This window comes from Bufo gargarizans, chromosome 1 (genome assembly GCF_014858855.1).
Source record: "Bufo gargarizans isolate SCDJY-AF-19 chromosome 1, ASM1485885v1, whole genome shotgun sequence".
In the NCBI taxonomy this organism is placed as follows: Eukaryota; Metazoa; Chordata; class Amphibia; order Anura; family Bufonidae; genus Bufo; species Bufo gargarizans.
In genome coordinates this window covers 346,567,730-346,590,473 of record NC_058080.1, presented here as the reverse complement: position 1 = coordinate 346,590,473, position 22,744 = coordinate 346,567,730, and the positions used below count along the sequence as shown (strand labels likewise).

General features: G+C 45.3%; 1 protein-coding gene across 1 annotated transcript in view; it reads right to left on the bottom strand.

Annotated features, from left to right (window-relative positions):
* Positions 1–22,744, bottom strand: part of MPND (MPN domain containing) — a 282,277-nt gene that overhangs the window by 88,415 nt on the left and 171,118 nt on the right. Inside the window, exons 6-8 of the mRNA XM_044306702.1 lie at positions 21,075–21,171; positions 20,922–20,994; positions 20,741–20,817 (exon numbers count right to left, since the gene is read on the bottom strand). Of these exons, the coding sequence (XP_044162637.1) occupies positions 20,741–20,817; positions 20,922–20,994; positions 21,075–21,171 (247 nt within the window). The remainder of the gene's footprint in view (positions 1–20,740; positions 20,818–20,921; positions 20,995–21,074; positions 21,172–22,744) is intronic.

Here is a 22,744-nt window from a genome sequence, read left to right as displayed (position 1 = left end):
TAACCTATATTATCTAATCCGGATATACTATATATGTGAAATTATGTAATACGTCTACTGATTAAAAAGCATTAATGTATTCTGGTGTACCACGAATTTTCTACTTTGATAAAAGACGACGAACCGTCCTCCGTGAGCACCCAACCCTATACAAGGGTGTGCAGATCTAATCATCCCTTTACTTGTAATAATGTGACATGAATTTACAAACTCAACACACTCAGGCCTTGTGGGCTAAACACTGATATCAAGCAGAGTAGTGTTCAGAACGGGTGACTTCCAGCGCATTAAAGGTGTTTATTAGGCTTTGTGCACATCTTCGCCAGTGAGTTTTGCTCTTCTGCTGTCATCATAGCACAAGAACAAAAATCAATGTGGCATGATGGGTTTCCATCATGGACCCTGGCAGGCTGCAAAATTTTTGTCCAGCATTTATGAACTGATCTGCGATGGAGGTCCCTAACACAGATGTGATCAAAGCCTTTTGTATCCTGTAGCATCAGATTATCATGTTCTTCAGCAACTGAGGTGTGAATTAGGAGGTTCTGCAGCAGCTGATTTTGCATCAATGCAAAATCTGTAACAGGTGCCCCAGGTACTATATGTCATTCAGTGTGTTTGTGTATGTATAATGTGCTGTAAAGCTATGTAAATAATATGTGTACTGTGCTGCAGTGTGTATAATATGCGTACTGCACTGTTGTGAGTTTTTGTATAAGGTCATGCTCATGGAGAGTTAAAAAAATAATAATATAGCAGGAAAACCATAGCAGGACTCCATGAAACAATGACATGAGACATTAATTTTGATAGATACATTTAATAGGGCGACACATGCACCACTGCTGTTTTTAATAATGGTCACCAGAAAACAGGCTAAGGACACATGACTGTATGTGTTTGGCAGTTCGCAAACCGTGGATTCACAAAACAAACATACATTTTATATGTATTTTTTACATCTAAAGATATGTCCTTTTCTTCCCTGCTAAATGGATAAAAATAGGACATGTTCTATCTTTTTTGTAGTTCGGTGAAACAAAAAAAGATGCGGTCAGCACACATTTTTTTGCAGCCCCATTGAAATGAATGGTTCCACATCCGATCTACAAAAAAATGCGTATCAGATGCGGAACAAAAATATGGTCGTGTGCATGGGGCACAGGGTTAACAGGAGCTGACCAAAACTATTAACTCCCTCTACACTAGACCCCAAAGTTAGTGACGTTGACCTCTCCGTTCCACACTAAACCACCAGGAAAGGTTTAATAAGTACCAGTATTTTTTTTCTTTTTTATGTTCTATTGTGTAAACCTGGGCAAGACCAAATATATATATATAGTGGGGTTTCGCTCTGGTAGATGGGGTAAGCGGACACAGTACAGAGGCAAAATACAAGTTCTTACCTCAAACTTCAGTGTTTATTCACACTTGCGGCAGTTGCACAAAACAACACGTCACTTTGCAGTCTTTGGTGTTAATTCACACACAAATGGAAAGTTCAATTTGCACAAGTCACCTTGTTGGCAGTTCTGCCTCCAGTAGTCCACAGCAGGCTTTAGGGGGCCTGTTTCCCCTGCACATGGGTCTCAGCCCTCCAGTCCGGCACAAAACCTCAGATCCCAACACAGAGACTCAGCTACTGAGCCCAGCTGCCTATTTAAGGACAGCCAGGTGCTGCCAAAACCCGGACCGACACTTAAAGTCCGGTCCGGTATTTGATCTCACCTGGCTGGGGAGGAAAATACCCACCTTCCCAGACGAAACCCCTCGCTGTGTCACATAACCCCCCTTTGTTCAACCTTGAGGGGGTGAACACATACCAGACAGTGTACTCTGGAGAGGGTATCTGCATTTCCCTGTAACCAGCCTGCCCTGTGTTCCACCAAAAACTTCAAGTTTTGTAAGGACTGAAACCATCAGGTGACCCAGGCATTTCTGTCCTTGGCCTGGGTCATCCATTTGAGAGGGGAGTGGTCAGTCACCAGGCGGAATTTTCTCCCCAACAAATAATAGCGGGAAACTCGAGTGCCCACTTGATGGCCAGGCACTCTCTCTCCACTATACTATACCTGGTCTTGGCTGGGGTAAGCTTACAGCTTTAGGTTTGGTGTAGTGCCACTGGTTATCTGTTCTACATTTTACATGAACTTTTTGAACTTTGCTCCATATTGGTTCCGGTAGAGCACACACGCAACCTACTCACATGGATCAAATTGGTTCTGTACCAAATATGATGGACAGTTCAGTGGAGTCTGAACCTAAACCGGGAGTAATGGAAGGCAGAGAGGGGGCAGACGCATACTTCTTGCAGTGCAACCAAAAAGATATTTACGAAATACTCAGCACAAAAGCTCTGGAGGGAAAAGTGATACAAATGGCTGCAAAAATGTCCATATATATTGGACAGTCAGCTTGCTTAAATCCTACCAGGAAAGCAAAAGAGTGCCAAGAGGTTTAAAATTTTTTAAGGAAATATCCCAGTTCCAAGAGGACCCACTTTTTGTCACTGAATGGCATCGGATCCACCAGGAAATTTTCCCTCACCATTATGGACACATTGCTAAAACAAAACGAGAAAGAATATGCTAAAATAACAACTGAATTACAGAAAGCAAAGACCGTTTTGGCATCCCGCCAAACTGACAGCCAATCGCAAGCTTTTCTGAAATGAATGAACAAAAAACTGACCATAATACAAAGTAGCATAAAAGAAAATAAACGTGACAAGTTTTTACGTGATAAGCTAGATTACGACGCAGGCAAAATGTTCAACTGGGGCAACAGACAACAGACAAGGATACGTCCAAAAAGAAGGAAGAGCGACTACTGGACATCAGATTCGGACTCTAGTGCCCATGATGATACAGACAACTCTTCTATGGACATGAGCCCTTTAGACAGGGCACTAGAAGGGGAAGAGGGAATAGTAAGAAACAAAAATATAGGGAAGCAAGGTTACAAACGCAAACAGGAATCCTGGAAACGATAGAGGAGGAACCTGTCAGTGAGGAGACTCTGGTGGTTAATTTGTCTGGGATCGAATTGCCCCGGGACTGTGAACGTGTGCTCAATAAGGGCCTCAATTACAGTCTCACATAACAGTTCGATCCAGTACAATTCGAGATAGACCTATTTAAAGCCACCAGAAAACTTAACCTTAAAAGAATATATGAGAACCCTATAGCCCCCAAAATACCTCCTATCCACCTTGAAGGGGAACGACCCATGAGTATTGGCCCTTTAGGTTTCAGCATCAATGCTAACTTTAGCGATGAGGAAATCTCTTGCCTTGAGGCCTTGACAGATTCCGTGTTGAGGGATCAGGCACAGGGTATTGAATGCTCTGCGTTTACAGGGGGCATTCGTTCCACCTATTGTCCCCCCTTGCCCGCCGGCTCTAGCTTTGACCTCTTTCAGCAAAGAGTGTTGGAAGAGGTTAAGGCTTTGGTATATCCCCGTGCTGAAAATAATCTCACAGATGTAGAGAAAAAAGCCTTAAAGTGGCTGAAAAATAGAGAGGATCTAGTGGTGAAGCCGGCGGACAAGGGGGGTAATATAGTGATACTGAGCAAGTCTTACTATGTTTCCGAAGCACTTAGGCAATTGGATGACAGACAGGTGTATGAGAAATTGTGTACTGATCCCACTTGGAAAATCCAAAATATTCTGCGCAAGTTTTTACATACATACGTAGAGAAAAATGTAGTATCACGCCAGCAGGCAGAGAAACTGCTTCCGACTTTTCCGAGACGCCCCACCTGGTATTTTTTGCCTAAAATACACAAATCACTGACCCAGCCCCCTGGGCGACCTATTGTCTCCGGGACTGGGTCAGTGACCGAACCGGTGTCCAGGTACATAGACTGGCTTTTGAGACCTATTGTTAAGATGATACGCTCACATCTGAGGGACACATCGGACCTCCTCCGGTCACTGACCGATATTCAGTGGCAGGAGGAGTTTCGACTTGTGTCCCTCGATGTGGAGAGTCTCTATACCCGGATCCCTCAGGATAAGGGCATTGAGGCAGTGATGGAAGTCCTACAGAATACAGATAGAAGTGAGGACTTCAAGATGTTTATCACGGAAGGCCTGAAACTAATTCTCACTAACAATGCCTTTATGTTCGGAGATTCCTGGTATAAACAAAGGGTCGGTACCGCGATGGGGAACCCAGTGGCATGTACTTTTGCCAATCTGTACCTGGCCTGGTTCGAAGACCGTTTTGTGTACTCGAGTTCTAATCCATTTCTGAAATCTATGCATGCCTATTACAGATTCGTGGATGATGTTGTCATCATATGGTCCAGCGACGAGGCACATTTCCGGGATTTCGTGGATTACTTGATTACACAGAATGACATGAACATGCGATTTACTTACCAGTTTGAGGGCAATAAAATTGAGTTTCTGGATGTAGGGGTATCAGTGGTGGAGGGGGAGTTGTGACGGAAGGTTTTCGCAAGCCGACCGCCGCCAACTCCCTCCTCCATTTCTCCAGCTATCACCCAAGCACAGTAAAACAATCAGTGCCATATGGCCAATTCAGAAGACTTGCGCGTATAAATACCACCTCAATGCGTTATGATAAACAGGCGCAGGATCTGCGCGATAGGCTGAGACGTAGAGGGTATCCCCCAGACTTGTTGAATCAAGCTATGACAAAAGCGTCACAAGTACATCAGACAGAACTAACAGAGGGTAAACCCTCAATAAAAGGGCCCTTTTCCTTTAAATTCAGTCCTATGGCCGATAAGATAAAACAGGTCATAAAGAAAAATTGGAGTATCCTAGTGAGGGACGATTCCCTAAAACAATTGAAAGATATGAAACCAGTGGTAGCGTTTAGAAGATGCCATACTATACGCGATCAAGTGGTAACTAGCCATTTCAGAAAAAAACATCTCACATGGCTGTCTGAACAGAGACCAAAAGGGAATAAGAGTTGCAGAAGCTGTTCCTTCTGCAGCTTCAATTCCCAATTACAAGTGATCTCTGTTGCAGGGATAGAACATAGGGTTTTTCCACTTATTACCTGCCGCAGCAAATTTGTGGTTTATATAATTTTATGTAGATGCGGACGCTTCTACATCGGAAAAACTATCCGCTGCCTATTTGAAAGATTCCGCAAACACCTAAACTCCTTAAAAACAGGAAAGGGTGTTCCGCGGTTAATAGATCATGTGAACAGGGCACATAGTGGAAATCCCAATGTGCAGACTTTTGCTGGCCTTGAAGTAGTTAACCGCACTGAAAGAGGTGGTGACAGAGAAAGGGAGCTTCTGAGAAGAGAAACTATATGGATCCTACGCACGGATGCATTGGGTCCGCTGGGACTAAATGAAAAAATAGATATGAGCGTATTTTTGTAATGAACCACTCTTGCTTATTGTATTTTCGTATTTTGATTTGTTCTTATTGGTTTATGTATGTTCACATATGCACCTTACATCATTGAAGAGGTCCCGCCTGACTGAAATCCCTGCCCTCCCTCTTGAGAGGACAGGTGTTGATTACTTAGTAATTAAGCAAATTACTGAGATGATGCGGCTTCCTGTGCACTATAAGAATGTCCCGTGACCTCTTCAGTGTTGGAAAGCCAGAAGAAGTGCATACACGCGCGAAACGGCTGTCGCTTACTTGCTGCTGTATCTGCAACCCTTGCACCCCTCTCCTGCCATGGAATAAAGTTACCTGCCTATCAACGGTGAGTGCCGCTCGTTTTGTTCTCTTTTTCCTTTTATCACATTACAGCTGAGGAAGACAATGGGATGCTCCTCCCCGTTGACTTGCTGAGACAGTGCAGCACCGAGGCCTACTTCAGAGGAATCGATCTGTACTAAAAACTCCCTTTTGAAATCTGGCGTCACCAAAACAGGGGACCCACACAGGGCCGACTTCAAAGCAGAGAAAGCCTCTTCCGCCCGATCATCCCAGTGAACCATCACTGACTTGTGTCCCTTCAAGAGCCCTGTCAATGGCGCGGCCACTGTAGCAAAGTGTCACAGAAGGTGTACAGGAAACAAGACAACACAAAATTAATATATGACTCACTGGATCCAAAACTAAGGAACAAAAAGGGAGACCCCTGCATCAGACCTGGCACTCTCCCTGACTGCTCAGCCTATGCAAAAATCCCAATGGTAGATGATCGCATATCCTCGTACCTCGACTGTATAACACCTGAACACCCTATAATAGTTAGGGGACATGACCACCGGCTCCCTACACTAGACACGGAGGGAGTCAGGGTCACCTGGGATCCAGCAAACAGAAAAACACAAAAGAATGCACAACACTTATCTTGTAGAAGACTGGGAAATAGGATAGGCATGCACACACACTCCAGGAAGTTGTATACACCGCACACTAATGCACTATGGGGAGGAATTTAAAGGGATGCAATCAGTCCAACTACATGACAGCTGAGAGAGGCTAACGAGATGAGGAACTGAAAGCAAAACAAAGGAAGCTCAAGGAGGAGGTTCTGAAAGGCATCTGTCAGAGCTTCTCAGATGTCTGGTGGTGACGGTACCCCTCCCTCTACGAATGGACTCCGGACACTCAGAGCCCACCTTCTCAGGATGGGACCTATGGAAAGCCCTGATGAGACGAGTGGCCTTAATGTCCGTCACTGGGACCCACATCCTCTCCTCAGGACCATAACCCTCCCAATGCACGAGGTACTGGAGAGAACCGCGGACAACACGAGAATCCACAATCCTAGAGACCTGAAATTCAAGATTACCATCAACAATAATCGGAGGAGGAGGCAAAGACGAGGGTACAATGGACTTATGAAAAACATTATGGATCTTCCAAGTCTGAGGAAGATCAAGATGATAGGCAACAGGATTGATGACAGACAAGATTTTGTAAGGCCCAATAAACCTAGGACCCAACTTCCAGGAGGGAACCTTCAATTTGATATTCTTGGTAGACAACCACACCAGATCACCAACATTCAGGTCCGGACCAGGCACACGTCTCTTATCTGCCACACGCTTATATCTCTCACTCATGCTCTTTAGATTATCCTGAATCTTTTGCCAAATAGATGACAAAGACGAGGAGAATCTGTCCTCATCAGGTAAACCAGAAGACCCCTCTCCCGAGAATGTCCCAAACTGCGGATGAAACCCATATGCACCAAAAAATGGTGACTTATCAGAGGACTCCTGACGACGGTTATTTAAAGCAAACTCAGCAAGGGACTAAAAAGAACACCAATCCTCCTGATTCTCCGCCACAAAACAGCGCAGATATGTCTCCAGATTCTGATTGACGCGCTCTGTCTGGCCATTCGACTGCGGGTGGAAATCAGAGACTATGTCTGAAGGAATACCATGCAATTTGACAATGTGATCAATAAATGCCTGCGCCAGCGTCTTAGCATTGGGCAAGCCAGGAAAAGGGATGAAATGCACCATTTTGCTAGAACGGTCCACCACCACCAGAATCACAGTCTTCCCCGAGGAACGAGGCAGGTCCGTTATGAAGTCCATGGACAGATGTGTCCAAGGACGGGAAGGAATGGGTAAGGGAAGGAGAGGACCTGATGGCTGTGAATGAGGGACTTTGGCACAAGCGCAAGTCTCGCAGGCTGCCACAAAACCCTCAACCGACTTACGAAGCGCCGGCCACCAGAATCTCCGAGCGATGAGATCCACTGTGGCTCTTGCCCCCGGGTGCCCAGCAAGGATCGTATCGTGGTGTTCCTTAAAAATCTTGTGTCTTAAAACGAGAGGCACAAACAACCTCCCAGGAGGACAAAGATCAAGAGCCTCTGACTGGGCTACCTGCACCTCTGCCTCTAATTCAGGATAAAGAGCAGAGACCACCACACCTTCAGCCAAAATGGGACCCGGGTCTTCAAAATTCCCACCTCCCGGAAAACAACGTGACAGGGCATCTGCCTTCACATTCTTAACCCCAGGGCGGAACGTGACAACAAAATTAAACCTTGAAAAGAACAAAGACCATCTGGCCTGTCTCGGGTTCAGACGCTTGGCTGACTCCAAGTAGGCCAGATTTTTATGGTCAGTAAACACGGTAATAGGGTGTCTGGCTCCCTCTAGCCAATGGCGCCATTCCTCAAAAGCCATGTTGATGGCCAACAACTCCCTATCTCCCACATCGTAATTTCTCTCTGCGGAGGAGAGTTTCTTCGGAAAAAAAAGGCACACGGTCGCCATTTGGTAGGAGAGGAACCCTGAGACAAGACCGCACCCACACCCACCTCAGAAGCATCAACCTCAACTTTGAAGGGTAGAGAAATATCAGGTTGTACCAAGATGGGAGCGGAAGCAAAACTCTCCTTGATATTAGAAAAGGCCTTACGCGCCTCTACCGACCAGGAAGAAAAATCTACCCCCTTACTGGTCATATCAGTGAGTGGTTTAACAACAGAGGAATAATTCAAAATAAACTTCCTGTAATAATTGGCAAAGCCCAAAAAATGCATCAGCGCCTTCTGATTCTCAGGAAGCTCTCACTCAAGCACAGCGCGGACCTTCTCGGGGTCCATGCGAAAACCAGAAGCGGAGAGAAGAAACCCCAGAAATTGAATTTCTGGAACCGCAAACACACATTTTTCCAGTTTCGCGTATAATTTATTCTCCCGCAGGATGAGCAAGACCTGACGTAAGTGTTCCTTATGAGTTTTGAAATCAGGAGAAAAAATCAAAATGTCATCCAAATACACTAATACAAATTTTCCTATTAAATGATAAAAGATGCTGTTCACGAAATGCTGAAAAACGGCTGGGGCATTCATCAAACCAAAAGGCATAACCAAATTCTCAAAATGGCCCTCAGGGGTATTGAAGGCCGTCTTCCATTCGTCTCCTTCTCTGACCCTGACCAGGTTGTATGCCCCTCTTAGATCTAATTTGGAAAAAACTTTAGCCCCAACAATCTGGTTAAACAGGTCCGGGATCACAAGAAGCAGATAAGGGTCACGAATAGTGATACTGTTCAGCTCCCTGAAATCCAGACAAGGTCTTAAAGAACCATCTTTTTTCTTAACAAAGAAAAAAACAGCGGCAACAGGTGACTTCGTGGGTCGTATGTATCCTTTTCTCAGATTCTCAGAGATATAAGCACGCATAGCGACCCTTTCAGGTTGGGAGAGATTGTATAAACGAGATTTAGGCAGCTTGGTGCCTGGGATGAGATTAATAGGGCAATCGTACTCCCTGTGAGGGGGCAAGTCCTGAACACCACTCTCAGAGAAGACATCCGAAAAATTCAGAGAGAAAAGATGGTACAGTCTTAGTAGAAACCTCAGAAACAGATGTCGTGAGGCAATTCTCTCTGCAAAAGTCACTCCAACCATTTATTTGCCTCGCTTGCCAATCAATGGTGGGGTTATGTTTAGTGAGCCAGGGTAGCCCCAACACTAGAGGAGTAGGCAATCCGCTAAGGACGAAACATGACACATCCTCAACATGAGCATCACTCACAATTAAATGGATATTGTAAACTATGCCCTAATGATTTCTGAGAAAGTGGAGCGGAGTCAATAGCAAAAACAGGAATATCCTTTCCCAAAGTGCATACCTGGAAACCATGAGTTATCGCAAATTGATTATCAACGAGATTGACAGCTGCTCCACTATCTACAAAAATCTCACAAAAAAATTCTTGCTCTCTAGCGCCACCCTGGCAGGCAGGACAAAACGGGAACTACAAGCAAACGGAAAACCTTCAATTTCCGCCTCAACCCTGCCAATAGTAACAGATGGAACATTTTTAAAGGATTTTCTCCTTTTTGTTTCTTTATTACTCCCAAAAATGCCTGAATCTCCTAGAGGGACAAACATTTGCCAAATGATTTATACCTCCACAACAAAAACAAACCTTCCCATGCAGGCTGAATCTTCTATTGTCAGAGGCAATCAACCCCAGCTGCATGGGCTCCTGCTCAGAAGGGGTTGACAGCGACTGAGACCCCTGCGCACAGAATGAGACCGCTGCACTGTCCTGGGATTGTGTATGACAGGAAGGAGTGATCTCTCCTCTCTCTCTAAGACGCCTGTCAATACGAACGGCCTGAGACATAGCAGAGTCCAAGGAGATAGGTATCTCATGAAAGGCAAATGCATCTTTCAATCCCTCTGAAAGACCATGGCAAAATTGACTTCGGAGTGCAGCATCATTCCAACCAGTATCAGCTGCCCATCTCCGAAAATCTGAGCAGTATATCTCTGCGGATTGTTTACCCTGGCATAACAGACGTAGTCTAGACTCAGCCAAAGCAATACGATCCGGATCATCATATATCTGACCCAGGGCTAAAAAGAATTCATCCACTGAACGGAGGGGCCGTTCCCCCACCGGCAGCGAAAAGGCCCAGGACTGAGCGTTATCCCTGAGCAGCGATATAATGATCCCCACCCTCCGTTCCTCATCACCAGAGGAATAGGGAAGAAGGCGAAAATGGAGTTTGCAAGCCTCTCTAAAACGCACAAAATTCTCACTACCCCCGGAGAACGTATCCGGGAGCGAGATCTTAGGCTCAGAACAAACTCCATGAACGCAAGCTGAACCGGTCACTTGAAACTGAGAAAGAGTCTTATGGAGATCTGCTACCTCCAATGAAAGATCCTGCAAGCGTTCAGTCAAAAGTGAAACCGGATCCATGCTTGAGACGGTTTTGGCGGTTCATAATGTCACGGAAGGTGTACAGGAAACAAGACAACACAAAATGAATATATGACTCACTGGATCCAAAACTAAGGAACAAAAAGGGAGACCCCTGCCTCAGACCTGGCACTCTCCCTATGCGAAAATCCCAATGGTAGATGATCGCATATCCTCGTACCTCGACTGTATAACACCTGAACACCCTATAATAGTGAAGGGACACGACCACCGGCTCCCTACACTAGACACAGAGGGAGTCAGGGTCACCTGGGATCCAGCAAACAGAAAAACACAAAAGAATACACAACACTTATCTTGTAGAAGACTGGGAAATAGGATCAGCATGCACACACACTCCAGGAAGTTGTATAAACCGCACACAAATGCACTATGGGGAGGAATTTAAAGGGATGCAATCAGTCCAACTACATGACAGCTGAGAGATGAGGAACTGAAAGCAAAACAAAGGAAGCTCAAGGAGGAGGTTCTGAAAGGCATCTGTCAGAGCTTTTCAGATGTCTGGTGGTGACACAAAGTGGGGAACGAACCTCATGTATTAGTGAAGAAGGAGATCCAGCTTCCAAACAACATATAGATGCTTTAATGAAAAAGGTGCTAAAATCCAGACATGTACATCAGGTCTACGTGTTTCAGATCAATAAATTCAGATCCTTACTCATGACAACATGATGGTGTGAGACACTGGCCTTAATAAGGGGCAGGTCAAACATATCAGGTGGACACAATCAACACATAGCTCCACCTCTGAAACATAAAACCATATGCTAAAAATGAAAAAGAAAAGAAGAAAAACTTCAAGGGAAACAATAAAGTACCAGGGTCAGTAATGCAGTATGAGATCATGCCTGCGATTAAGACCCATTGGTACACAAGTACCCATAGTAAAGATCCAATAAGATTCTCTATTTAAAAGGACTCTCCTATGATCACCTCCACATTTAGGGAATTTAACTCATTCCACCCCCTGCACAACGAGGCCACTGATATCACCTGCATGACAAGCCGCATAATGTGAACTGACCGCAGAGATGTTCCTAGTCTGCGCATGCAGAATGTCAGAAATATGCCGGCGGATCATGGTTTTAAGGCTGTTAGATACAATGCACCACAAAACTAGTGTTACAATTGATACACTGTTTCAAAGTAAACGTTTTTTGATTGGACACAGAGACAACAGTTTGGCCAGTTGAGAGATGCTTACAGCAAGTGCAGATGCGATGTCCGCACTTGTAGTTTCCCTTAAAACGTAACCAACTCTGCTATGTCTAAGAGTCATCCAAAAACAAACTAGGACTGATACGTTTGCCCAGAGTAGGAGTTTGACTGGCAATACATTTAATATTAGAACTGAGAACATCAGACCACTGTCCATCCATGCGCAGCAAGGACAGATTTTTTTCTGATTATATGACAGATCTTGCTGAATTTGACACTATAGCTGGTAGAGAAAACTGGGGCTCTGTTCTTGGGGACCTCATTGTTAAAGTTAGAACGACTGCTACACCTATTTTTTTGAAAAACGAAATCTACCCGTGGTTTGTTTTTGACTTGTGCCACGGCCTGTGTCAGACTACTGTTGCTGTATCCACGGGCAACAAGACGCTCAGCAACTGAATTAAGCTCTTCCTTGAAGCCCGTGTCACTGGAGCAATTCCGTCTGAGGCGTATGAATTTGCCTCTGGGAATGTTGCAAACAACATGGGCAGGATGACATGAAGACGCAAAAAGAGTGCTATTGCCTGCAGTCTCCTTGCGGTAAGTGCGGGTAACTATATTGGATTCAGCAGCATTGCCCACCAGAGTCAAATCCAAAAAAGCAATGGATGTACAGTTGAAATTGATAGTAAATTTCTAATTCAATGTATTATTATTTAGGAACTTCTCAAACAGTGGTATGGCAGTATGGTCACCTGACCAGATGAACAACAAGTAATCGATATAACGGCCATACCACCGTAATGAGGGGGCACAAATATTGTGTGTTCCCACCACGCCATATAGATGTTAGCCATAGAAGGAGAGAATTTTGCCCCCATGGAAACCCCTGTGCGTTGTAGAAAAAAACAGTGGTTAAACATGAATACATTATGTTTAAGCAGGAAATGGACAACATCACATATGTAGTCCTGAAATTCCAAGTATTCAAGAACCATCGTAAAGGGCAATGGCTGAAGAGTGAGGAATGACAGTATATAAAGATGTAACATCCGCAGTTATCCAGACATACTCCGACAAATAGTAGCAGAGAGACAGGAGTGCCCACTTGATAGCCAGGCACTCTCTCTCCACTATACTGTACCTGGTTTTAGCAGGGGTGAGCTTGCAGTTTAGGAAGACAATGGGAGGCTCCTCCCCGTTGACTTCATAAGACAGTACAGCACGAGGCCTACTTTAGAGGCATCCGTTTGTACCACGAACTGCCTCTTGAAGTCGTCCGTCACCAAAACCGGTGTTCCAACCAGGGCCAACTTCAAAGTGGCAAAAGCCTCTTCAGCCCGTTCATCCCAGCGAACCATCACTGATTTTCGACCCTTCAAGAGCCCTGTCAAGGGTGCGGCTAGAGTAGCAAAGTGAGGAACAAACCTCATGTAATAGCCCACTATTCCCAGGAATGACTTTATTTGCCTAGTGGTGACAGGTCCGGGCCAATTCCGTATCGCCTCCATTTTGTTCACCTGGGGTTTGATTACTCCGTGCCCAGGTACTTAGTCTCTTCTAACCCTATCGCACATTTTTTTGGGTTAGTGGTTAGGCCAGCTTTCTGAAGGGAGTCCACTACAGCCTGCACTTTGGGTAGGTGACTTTTCCAGTCGGTACTGTGGATGACAATATCGTCCAGGTAAGCTGAAGCGTACCGAGGATATGGATGAAGCACAATGTCCATTAGTCGCTGAAAAGTGGCGCAGACCAAAGGGTAAGACCTTATATTTATACAGCCCCTCAGGTGTGATGAAGGAAGTTTTCTCTTTGGAAGCCTCAGTTAAGGGCACCTGCCAGTAACCTTTCGTAAGGTTCAAAACTGATACCGGGCTTGTCCTAACCTCTCGATAAGCTCATCCACCCGGGGCATGGGATACGCATAGAATTTGGAAACCTCGTTAAGTTTTCGAAAGTCGTTACAATACCGCAAAGTCCCGTCCAGCTTGGGTATCAATACTATAGGACTGGCCCACTCATTTTTAGACTCCTCAATGAAGTCTAGCTACAACATTAGCTGCACCTCCTCCAATATGGCTTGTCGCTGAGCCTTGGGTACCCGGTATGGTTTTAATCTGACTTTTGCGTGAGGCTCAGTGACAATGTCATGCTGGATTATGGAAGTGCGTCCAGGAAGGTCCAAAAACAAATCCGTGTTCCCAATCCCTGGCCTTCTGAGTCTATTTAGAGGAGAGGCTGTCAGCAATTTTTTCTGTGGCAGCCGCCTCTCTTGCATCAGACAGAGGGGCAGGTACCTCTTCTCCTAGAAAACCCAGCCGTGGGCTGTCTTCTGTACAGGTTTCCGTATCTTTCCACGGTTTGAGTAAATTCACATGGTAAACCTGCTTTGGCTTTCGCCGCCCTGGCTGGTGTACCTTGTAGTTTACATCTCCATTTTTCTCGAGTACCTCGTAGGGCCCGTGCCACCTAGCCAAGAACTTACTGTCCATGGTTGTCACCAGAACCAAAACCTTATCACCCAGGTTAAAGATCTAGACCTGAGCCTGCCGATTATAGACCCGACTCTGGGCTCGCTGAGCTGCCTCCATATGCTCCCTAACAAGAGGCAACACTGTCGCTATCCGATCTTGCATCTGGGTAACATACTCAATGACACTTTTATGTGGAGTGGGTTGTTGTTCCCACGCCTCTTTGGCCACGGTCCAAGAGACCACGAGGGTGTCTGCCATATAGCAGTTCGAAGGAACAGAAACCAGTAGAGGCCTCGTGTACCTCTCATACTGCGAACATGAGATAGGGCAGAAGGAGGTCCCAGTCCTTCCCATCTTTAGCCACCACCCTTTTCAACATATTTTTTAATGTTTGGTTAAGCCTTTCTACCAGACCATCCGTTTGCGGATGGTAAACGGACGTCCGTAGTTGTTTTATGTGCAGCAACTTACAGAGTTCCTGCATCACCTTGGACATAAAAGGGGTCCCTTGGTTTGTTAGAACCTCTTTAGGTAGTCCTACTCGGGAAAACATCTCCTTTAATTCCTTAGCTATGACTTTGGCCTAGGTATTTTGCAGTGGAACCTCCTCCGGGTACCGAGTGGCGCAGTCTAGAATGACTAAGATGTGTTAATGCCCTCTGGCGGACTTCAATACTGGGCCTATGAGGTCCATAGCTATTCGCTCAAATGTTACTTCAATAATTGGGAGAGGTACTAGGGCACTACGGAAATGTGGTTGGAGGCTAGTTATCTGGCAGGTCGGGCAAGACTTACAAACTCTTCCACTTCTTTGAATATGCTGGGACAGTAAAACCGCTGTAGAATACGATCCTGAGTTTTCTGCAGCCCCAGGTGACCCCCAAGTATGTGTTGGTGGGCTAGATCTAACACAAGCTTGCAGCCTTGGGGACCACCAATTGTTCAATAGGCTCACCCTGTAGTTGGTTTACCCAATACAATCCTGATTAACCTTAAAACGGGGAAACACTGAACTCTGCCCCAGGTTGTTGTGGTTCGCCATCTACTATTAACACATTTTCCCAGGCGCGGGATACGGTTGGGTCCCGACGTTGGGTGATACTAAAATTATCCCTGGGGGGATTGAGGTCTGGCGATTCAGGACCCCGCGGCAAGTCCTCCACGTCTCCCACCATCACACTTACCGCTGGCCCTTTGGTCTCTGATCTCAGGTTCCCAGGGTTCTGGTCTCCCCCCTGAGCCGGGCCACTCTGTAGGGTTACCCCTGTCTCATGGGTATCAGTCACTCACATAGCAGGCCACAGTGCCGGAAAGTCTCTCCCTATTATGAGTTCATAATGTAGAGTTGTGGCTACCGGCCACCGTAGTTAGAGACACCGGCGCGGTGGGGTAGTCTTTTAAAGGGGTTGTCCGAGTTATGAAAAAAACATATATAGCACTGCAAATCTGATGGGCAGCAATATATAACTAAGCTAAGCAAGTTTTATGCAAAAAATATATATATATTTCCTAATTTTCCTGGTTCTTTTCTGGCCCTTTGTTTACTTGCAATAAAAACTATCTCTGCCTCTCCCCCCGGGGGAGTGGCTACAAGAGCTGCCCAAGAGTGACATGTCTGCCTGCTGGAAGAATCAGCAGCATGTTGTATGTGTAGGACTACAAGTCCCAGCTGTATAATGACACTAAGGGAGTGGATACAAGACCTGCCCTGAGTGCTGGGAGAATCAACAGCAACATGTAAGTGTAGAACTACAAGTCCCAGCTGTATAATGACACTGATAATACACACACAGGATATTCCCCCTACCTTCTTGTGCAATGCTTTCTCTAGTCTGTCAGCTCCTGTGCCCAGAATTGTCACTGCTGCGGCTACCCAGTCTGTGCGGCTGAAGGGGTTAAGAATCCTAGGAGAAAGCAGACAGCCGGCAGTTAAGGGAGGCATGGCCAGCACAGTGACGTCTCGTTTACAGGCTTGTAAACGAACTTTATCAGAGCAGGGAGAGAAGCTGACATCACAGGTCATGTGACCCTCAGTCAAATCTGATAAACCAGCCATTGGAGATAAAGTGAGTTAATTGGAAAGCTGTTACATTTGCCTAGTTAGGAAAATAGAAAGAACAAAAAAAGTCTCTCGGACAACCCCTTTAAGTCTCCGTGGATGCACATCACCCCGACTTTCCAGCAAGTATACTCAGGGGTCTGCACCAGGGTAGCCCTTACTAGGATGACCAGACTCCCTGAGTCCAGCAAAGCCTCCGCCGGAGTGTCTCCCACTTCCACCTGGCACAAATGATCTAGAGACTCTGGGGTACCTGTTGCACACAGCCTCCTGGCATATAGCGACTGACGGTAGCCATAGTTAGTGTCCTTGGGCTCAACCCGATGGGGACAGTCACCACTTACATGGCCAGGCTCCTGACACCGCCAGCAGACCACCATCGGAGCCAGGTCTTCCGTGGGTACATCCCAGGCGGGTTTTATCGGCTCAAATCTCTGGGCCTGGGGTGGAGATTTCCGGGGTGTGCCGACCCCCCTCCCAAGAGAACCCTCCTCAAGGGCATTGCCAGGAGACACCTGACCGATCCAGTGCTGGAGAGGGTATGGCAAAGCCCTCCAGAACATATCGGCTAACATACGATCCAGCATAACAGTGGGACTCAACACATCAGGACCCGCTGGGCCCGGACCAACACATTCACCCCCAGTCTTGCCAGAATCTCATCCTTGACTTTCTGGTAGTCGGCCGCTTGATCGTCAGGCAAGTCGAAATACCCTCGCTGGGAATCGGATGCCAGGAATGGAGCAACAACCTCAGCCCACTGGTCACGGGGTAGCTTTTCCCTGATGGCCACTTTCTCATACATCGCCAGGTAGGTTTCAATGTCGTCTGCGGGGGTCATCTTAGGAATCACGGCACGGACTACTTTCCGAGCCTCGTGTGTGTTGCAAAGCCATCGCGTGTTGTTGCAGCATCGGGTTAGTCTCCTGCTGCTGCTTATTAGCCTCGCGTTGCTACAGGTTTGTCTCTCGCTGCTGCTGATTAGCCTCAATGAGGGCCTTCACAACAGCCTCCATTTTGTGGTGGGGCATTGGTTGTAATACAGCTGGTTTAATATACTACATACAACCGTGCCTGAAAAATGCAGAAACAAAAAAAAAAATCAGTGTTCACGCCAGCCTCACTGCTGATGCGCACATCCTCCACCAATTGTGTGGTTTCACTCTGGTAGACAGGATTAGCGGACGCAGTATAGAGGCAACAACAAGTTCTTTGTATCACACAGTTCAGTGTTTTATTCACACTTTAGGCAAGTGACAAAACAAGCAGTCATATTCAAACAAAAAGTCACCTTGCGGTGGTAATTCACAGCATGCGGCAATTCTGCCTCAAAGAATCCTTGCTCATAGCAGCACCAACCTGTTTTCACGCCAAACAGGTAGCAGGCATTCATCCAGACACAAGGCTCCCAGATCCCAACACAGAGACATGGCTTCTGAGCCCAGTTGCATATTTAAGGACAGCAAGGTGCTGCCAAAACCTGTATCGGCATTTGACCTCACCTGGCTGTAAATCAGCCCAGCAGCACATGCTGGGAGGAAAATACCTTTTTTCCCCAGACCAAACCTCTCACTGTGTCACATCACTGGGCAATGAATGTTGATCAAGTCAGTGTTTATGTTATAAACTATGTTATGAAGGTCTGGCACTTCTGGACCACCCTGATGGCAGACTATAACACACAGGTACTTTTCAGCAATTTTTATTTTTCTTGCTAAAAATTGTGTCCTATAGTCCTAAAGTCTATAGTCTTATAATACCTTTTTTTGTCACACTACTGCTCCCAATGTCATGAGATGTCTATTTTATCAGCTACTTGCATCTCAATGTAATAACAAGTCTTGAGAATGTTAGGTTTTTGTTGTGCCATTCCTTGATTATTCATTCTAGAAGTTGTGACTGAATTCCCACCAGTCTGCAATAACGGTCCAACGGAATGCAACCAGGTGGTGGTGTGTGCCTCCAAAGTCTGATACTATCCAATCAGTGCTGCTAGTGGCAGACTGTGCATGTACACAACCCCAACTGGTAACACCTAGCTGGGCCTTCACTGCAGATGCTGGCAATTCATTCATAACTTCTAGAAGGAATAAAAAAGGAACACAAAACATATATGACACAACACAGTCAAAAGAATAGATGGTTCAGAATTATTACATGGAGAACATAAATACAAAAACAGTCATGTCATGAAGGTGACAGGTCCGCTTTAAACCCATGAGGCAAATAGTTGTAGCTGTATGTCCAGATTGCATGTAATTTACTGCAAATAGGCGTACAGTTACCTCCGAACGGTTACTGGACGTTGTGACATACCGGACAGTGGAGACACTGGAGCAGCCGGCAAGGGACCAATGCCGTTAATCGCTCTGATTGGTTAGTCTGTACAGAATAACCAATCAGAGCCTAGAAAGGTTAAAAATGCTGGTTTCAAGCTCTGATCTTCACCGGTTGTGCCCCCTCAGTACCTCCTTTGTGCACAATGCCACCCCCACAGAGGATGGAGATGTCAGCAGCTCAGTAACTGAGCCATCAGCAGCAGGTGTCTGCTGTAACATACAGCTGACAGTCTGCTGTAACAGCCGAGATCAGTGCTGGCACCGATCTCGGACGTTTAATCCCTTAGATGCCGTGTTTAGTAGCCATCACAGCATTCATAATTTTCACAGCCAAATAATTCTAAATTCTATGAAACACTTGTTGTGTCAAAGCACAACTGCTAAATAAACTCCTTTAGGGGTGTAGTTTCCATAATGGGTCACTTTTGGGGAGTTTAATTTCTAGGGGTACCTCAGGGTCTCTTCAAGTGCAACATGGCACCCAAAAGCCATTCCATCAAAATCTGCCCTCCAAAACCAATATTGCGCTCCTTTTCTTCTAAGTCCTGCTGTGTGCCTATAAAGAGGTTTTCAACCACATATGGGGTGTTTCTGTACTCTGAAGAGTCTGGGTAATACAAACCGGATTGGCTTCTGAGAGACACTGCCACTCTGAGAAGCTCTTTTTATACCCAATCATGTTGCCAATTGACCTAATTAGTGTGAATTGGTCTTCCAGCTCTTCGTTATGCTCAAATTTACTTTTTCCAGCCTCTTATTGCTACTTGTCCCAACTTTTTTGGGATTTGTTGACACCGTGAAAATTTGAATCAACATATTTTTCCTTTAAAATGATACATTTACTCGGATTAAACGTTTGATCTGTCATCTATGTTCTATTACAAATAAAATATTGACATTTGCCAGCTCCACATCATTGCATTCAGTTTTTATTCACAATTTGTTTAGTGTCCCAACTTTTTTGGAATCCGGTTTGTAAATATTGAGGGTTGTTTTGCTGTTAATCCTTGCTGTGTTGCAGGGAAAAAAAAATCTAAATGAAAAATCTGCACAACAAAATGACATTTTAAAATTTCACCTCCATTTTACTTTAATCCCTGAACACCTAAAGGTTTAACAAAGTTTCAAAATCCAGTTTTCAATAATTTGAGGGGTGTATTTTCTAAAATGGGATGATTTATGGGTGGTTTTTATTGTGTAACCCCACAAAGTAACTTTGTAACTAGACTGGTCCATAAAAAAGTTGGTTTTAAACATTTTCTCGCAAATTTTTGAATTTGCTTCTCAAATTCTAAACCCTCCAACGTCCTAAAAAAATAAAATGACATCTACAAAATTATGCCAACTCCAGCTGTTGCAAAACTGCAACTTCCAGCATGCCCAAACAGCCTACAGCTATCAGCCTACAGCAGGGCATTGTGGGAGTTGCAGTTTTACAACAGCTGGAGGGCCGCAGGTTGAGCATGCCTGTTATGAGGTATTACTCTCCATCTTAAAAGACACATGTCAGATTTGAAACCAAACCAGGGCTTGGTTATTGAAGGGGGTATTTTGGTAGGTACAGGTTATCCCGTATCCAGCATAGTGGTTCCATTCATTTCTAAGGGAGTTCCCGAGGTAGCCAAGCATTGTACTCTGCTAACTCCGAAACTCCCTTAGAAATTAATGGAGTGGCTGTACAAATGTGCAACTGGCTGCTCCGGTCATTTTAGGGGAGCAGCAAGGGGTCTGCAGGGGGTACGGGGCTCACTGTCGTGATTCGTGGGGGTCCCAGCGGTAGGACCCCCATCAATCTGATAGTTATCCCCTATTCTGTGGAATTACTTGTACCTACCGGAATACCCCTTTAATGCTAAAACTGATTGTGGAGGCAAGGGTTAAATAAGGAGCTGCTGGCCAAGTCTCTTTGCTTGGAGAGACAAACTTTTCCATAAATAAATGGATAAAATAAAATAAATCCTGACACATTTTAGGGGATTTATGATCCGACATTTCTCCTAACTCAGCAGTTTCCTTCCCAATCAAATATCCTCAAACATTACCTCTTCTTCTACTGCTGCAGCAGTCTCTGTGTCCTTCAGGCGAGAGCGACAAGGAAAGGCACGCAGCACAGTCAGCACTGTAGAAAGAGTAACAGTTTACTCCAGTACCTAATACTCAATGCCTAATGTGATCAATTACCGGTAACATTAAATGAAGTACAAAGAACAAACAAATACTTACACTGACTGTTGGTGTCCCAGCGCCCACCAAGGTAGCCCACTACTTCACTGCGAGTCAAGTGGCTGTGAAAATCCTGGTATGACATGCATGTATTATTTGGGGTTTATTAACAGCTTTGTGTTTTAAAAGGCCCAAAATAGACTTAAAACTCACCAACAAAAGGAGAGCCTTACTGCAAATAGACACATGAAAAGGCTGGAACTTGTTTAATGCCATAAAAGAGGTAAGCTGAACCAAGGTGTGTGGATCCCTAAAGTAGAAATAAAGGCTGACAATTATCACAATTGATAAAGAACAATATTAATGCGTGAAGGTAGTGTCCATTTTTTGGACCACAAGCTGCGGATCCACAAAACATGGGCACCAGCCGCATGCAACCCCTATCACGGTGTGAACCCATTGACTTCAATGGGTCCGTGATCCACAGAATGTGGCCAAAGATAGGACATGTCCTACCTTTTGGGGCATGGCCGCATGGACCTGGAAGCACACGGAAGCCGGAGGTTTATGGTCAACTAAATGGACACAGTCATCACGCGGTCGCGTGAATAAGGCCTTGAAGAGTTATTCCCATTTTTAACTATTCATAAAAAAGGAGCCAAGCACTTTTATAAACAAGTTTAAAGTAATGTTCACATAGCTTTCAGAAGGGGGGAGCCCCTTCGCTCTCCTTCTCTTCAGGGAGCCAACCCTGAATCTTTACTTTACTCTTCTTCCTAGGTCTCTGGCAGCCAACTGTTACTATGATTGTCTTGTGAGGGGTGGTGGAAGGGAGTAAGTTAGTTGTGGGCTTGCACTTGATTAATACTTATGGGTCAATTATGATTGTCGTGTCAATACTATATCCTAATATGTCTGAACTGTTTTAGACACTGTAAACATGATGTGTATTTTGTTTGTTTTTGGATAAAACTCAATAAAAAAGATATCTGATACAAGTGATGCGTGAAAATCACTGTTCATCTGCACAGCCCCATAGAAATTAATGGGTCTGGATTCAGTGTGGTTGCAATGCGTTCACCTCATGCATTGCACCCGCGTGGAAAACTCGCCCGTGTGAAAGGGGCCTAATAGGAAAGGCCTTCAGAAACTCCCCATGCAATGATTGATAAATTCTCGAGATAGCTCCTCTTACAGATCCAAGCACTTGATTGGATGTATATTGCAGCGATAGTGCTTTGGATTGGGCATTTAATGCGTGTCTTATCTGTAAGTATCTATAGAAATTACTGGAGGGTACATCAAACTCAGAGCACAATTGCTGAAATTGATTCAGGAGGCCCTGGGAGCAGGGGCGGACACAGACAGCAGAGAGCCCCTGTGCAAATAATGTGCCTGCCCGCCCCCCCCCTCCTCTCAAGCCAAATTCTCAACATAACCTATTCCGTCCTAGCATTACTTATAGCAATACAAAACATACAGGGTAAGGCTACTTTCACACCTGCAGCACTACGCCACGGCCACCTGATCCGGCAGAGAATGCATGGAATTGGCCGGACACAAACTCAGGCATGCAGCGGTTTGTGTCCCACTGATTCTCTGCATTTTTGCCGGATTGTGGTCGATCTCTGCCAGACCCCATTATAGTTAATGTGGCCAGCGGACATTCTGTCTGAATCCAGCAGTGCTGGAGCATTCCGGAAGGCTGTTCTCTGCAAGAAGATCTCAGGATGAATCAGTTATAGGTGGGGAACAAGGGGTAGGAATAAGATGACGTTTAACAGTAGTATTAGGTAAACTCTTAAAAACCAGAAAATCAATCACATATACATGCATAAAAATTGAGTGAATTCTTTAGAATCGTTCAAAACATATAATGGTAA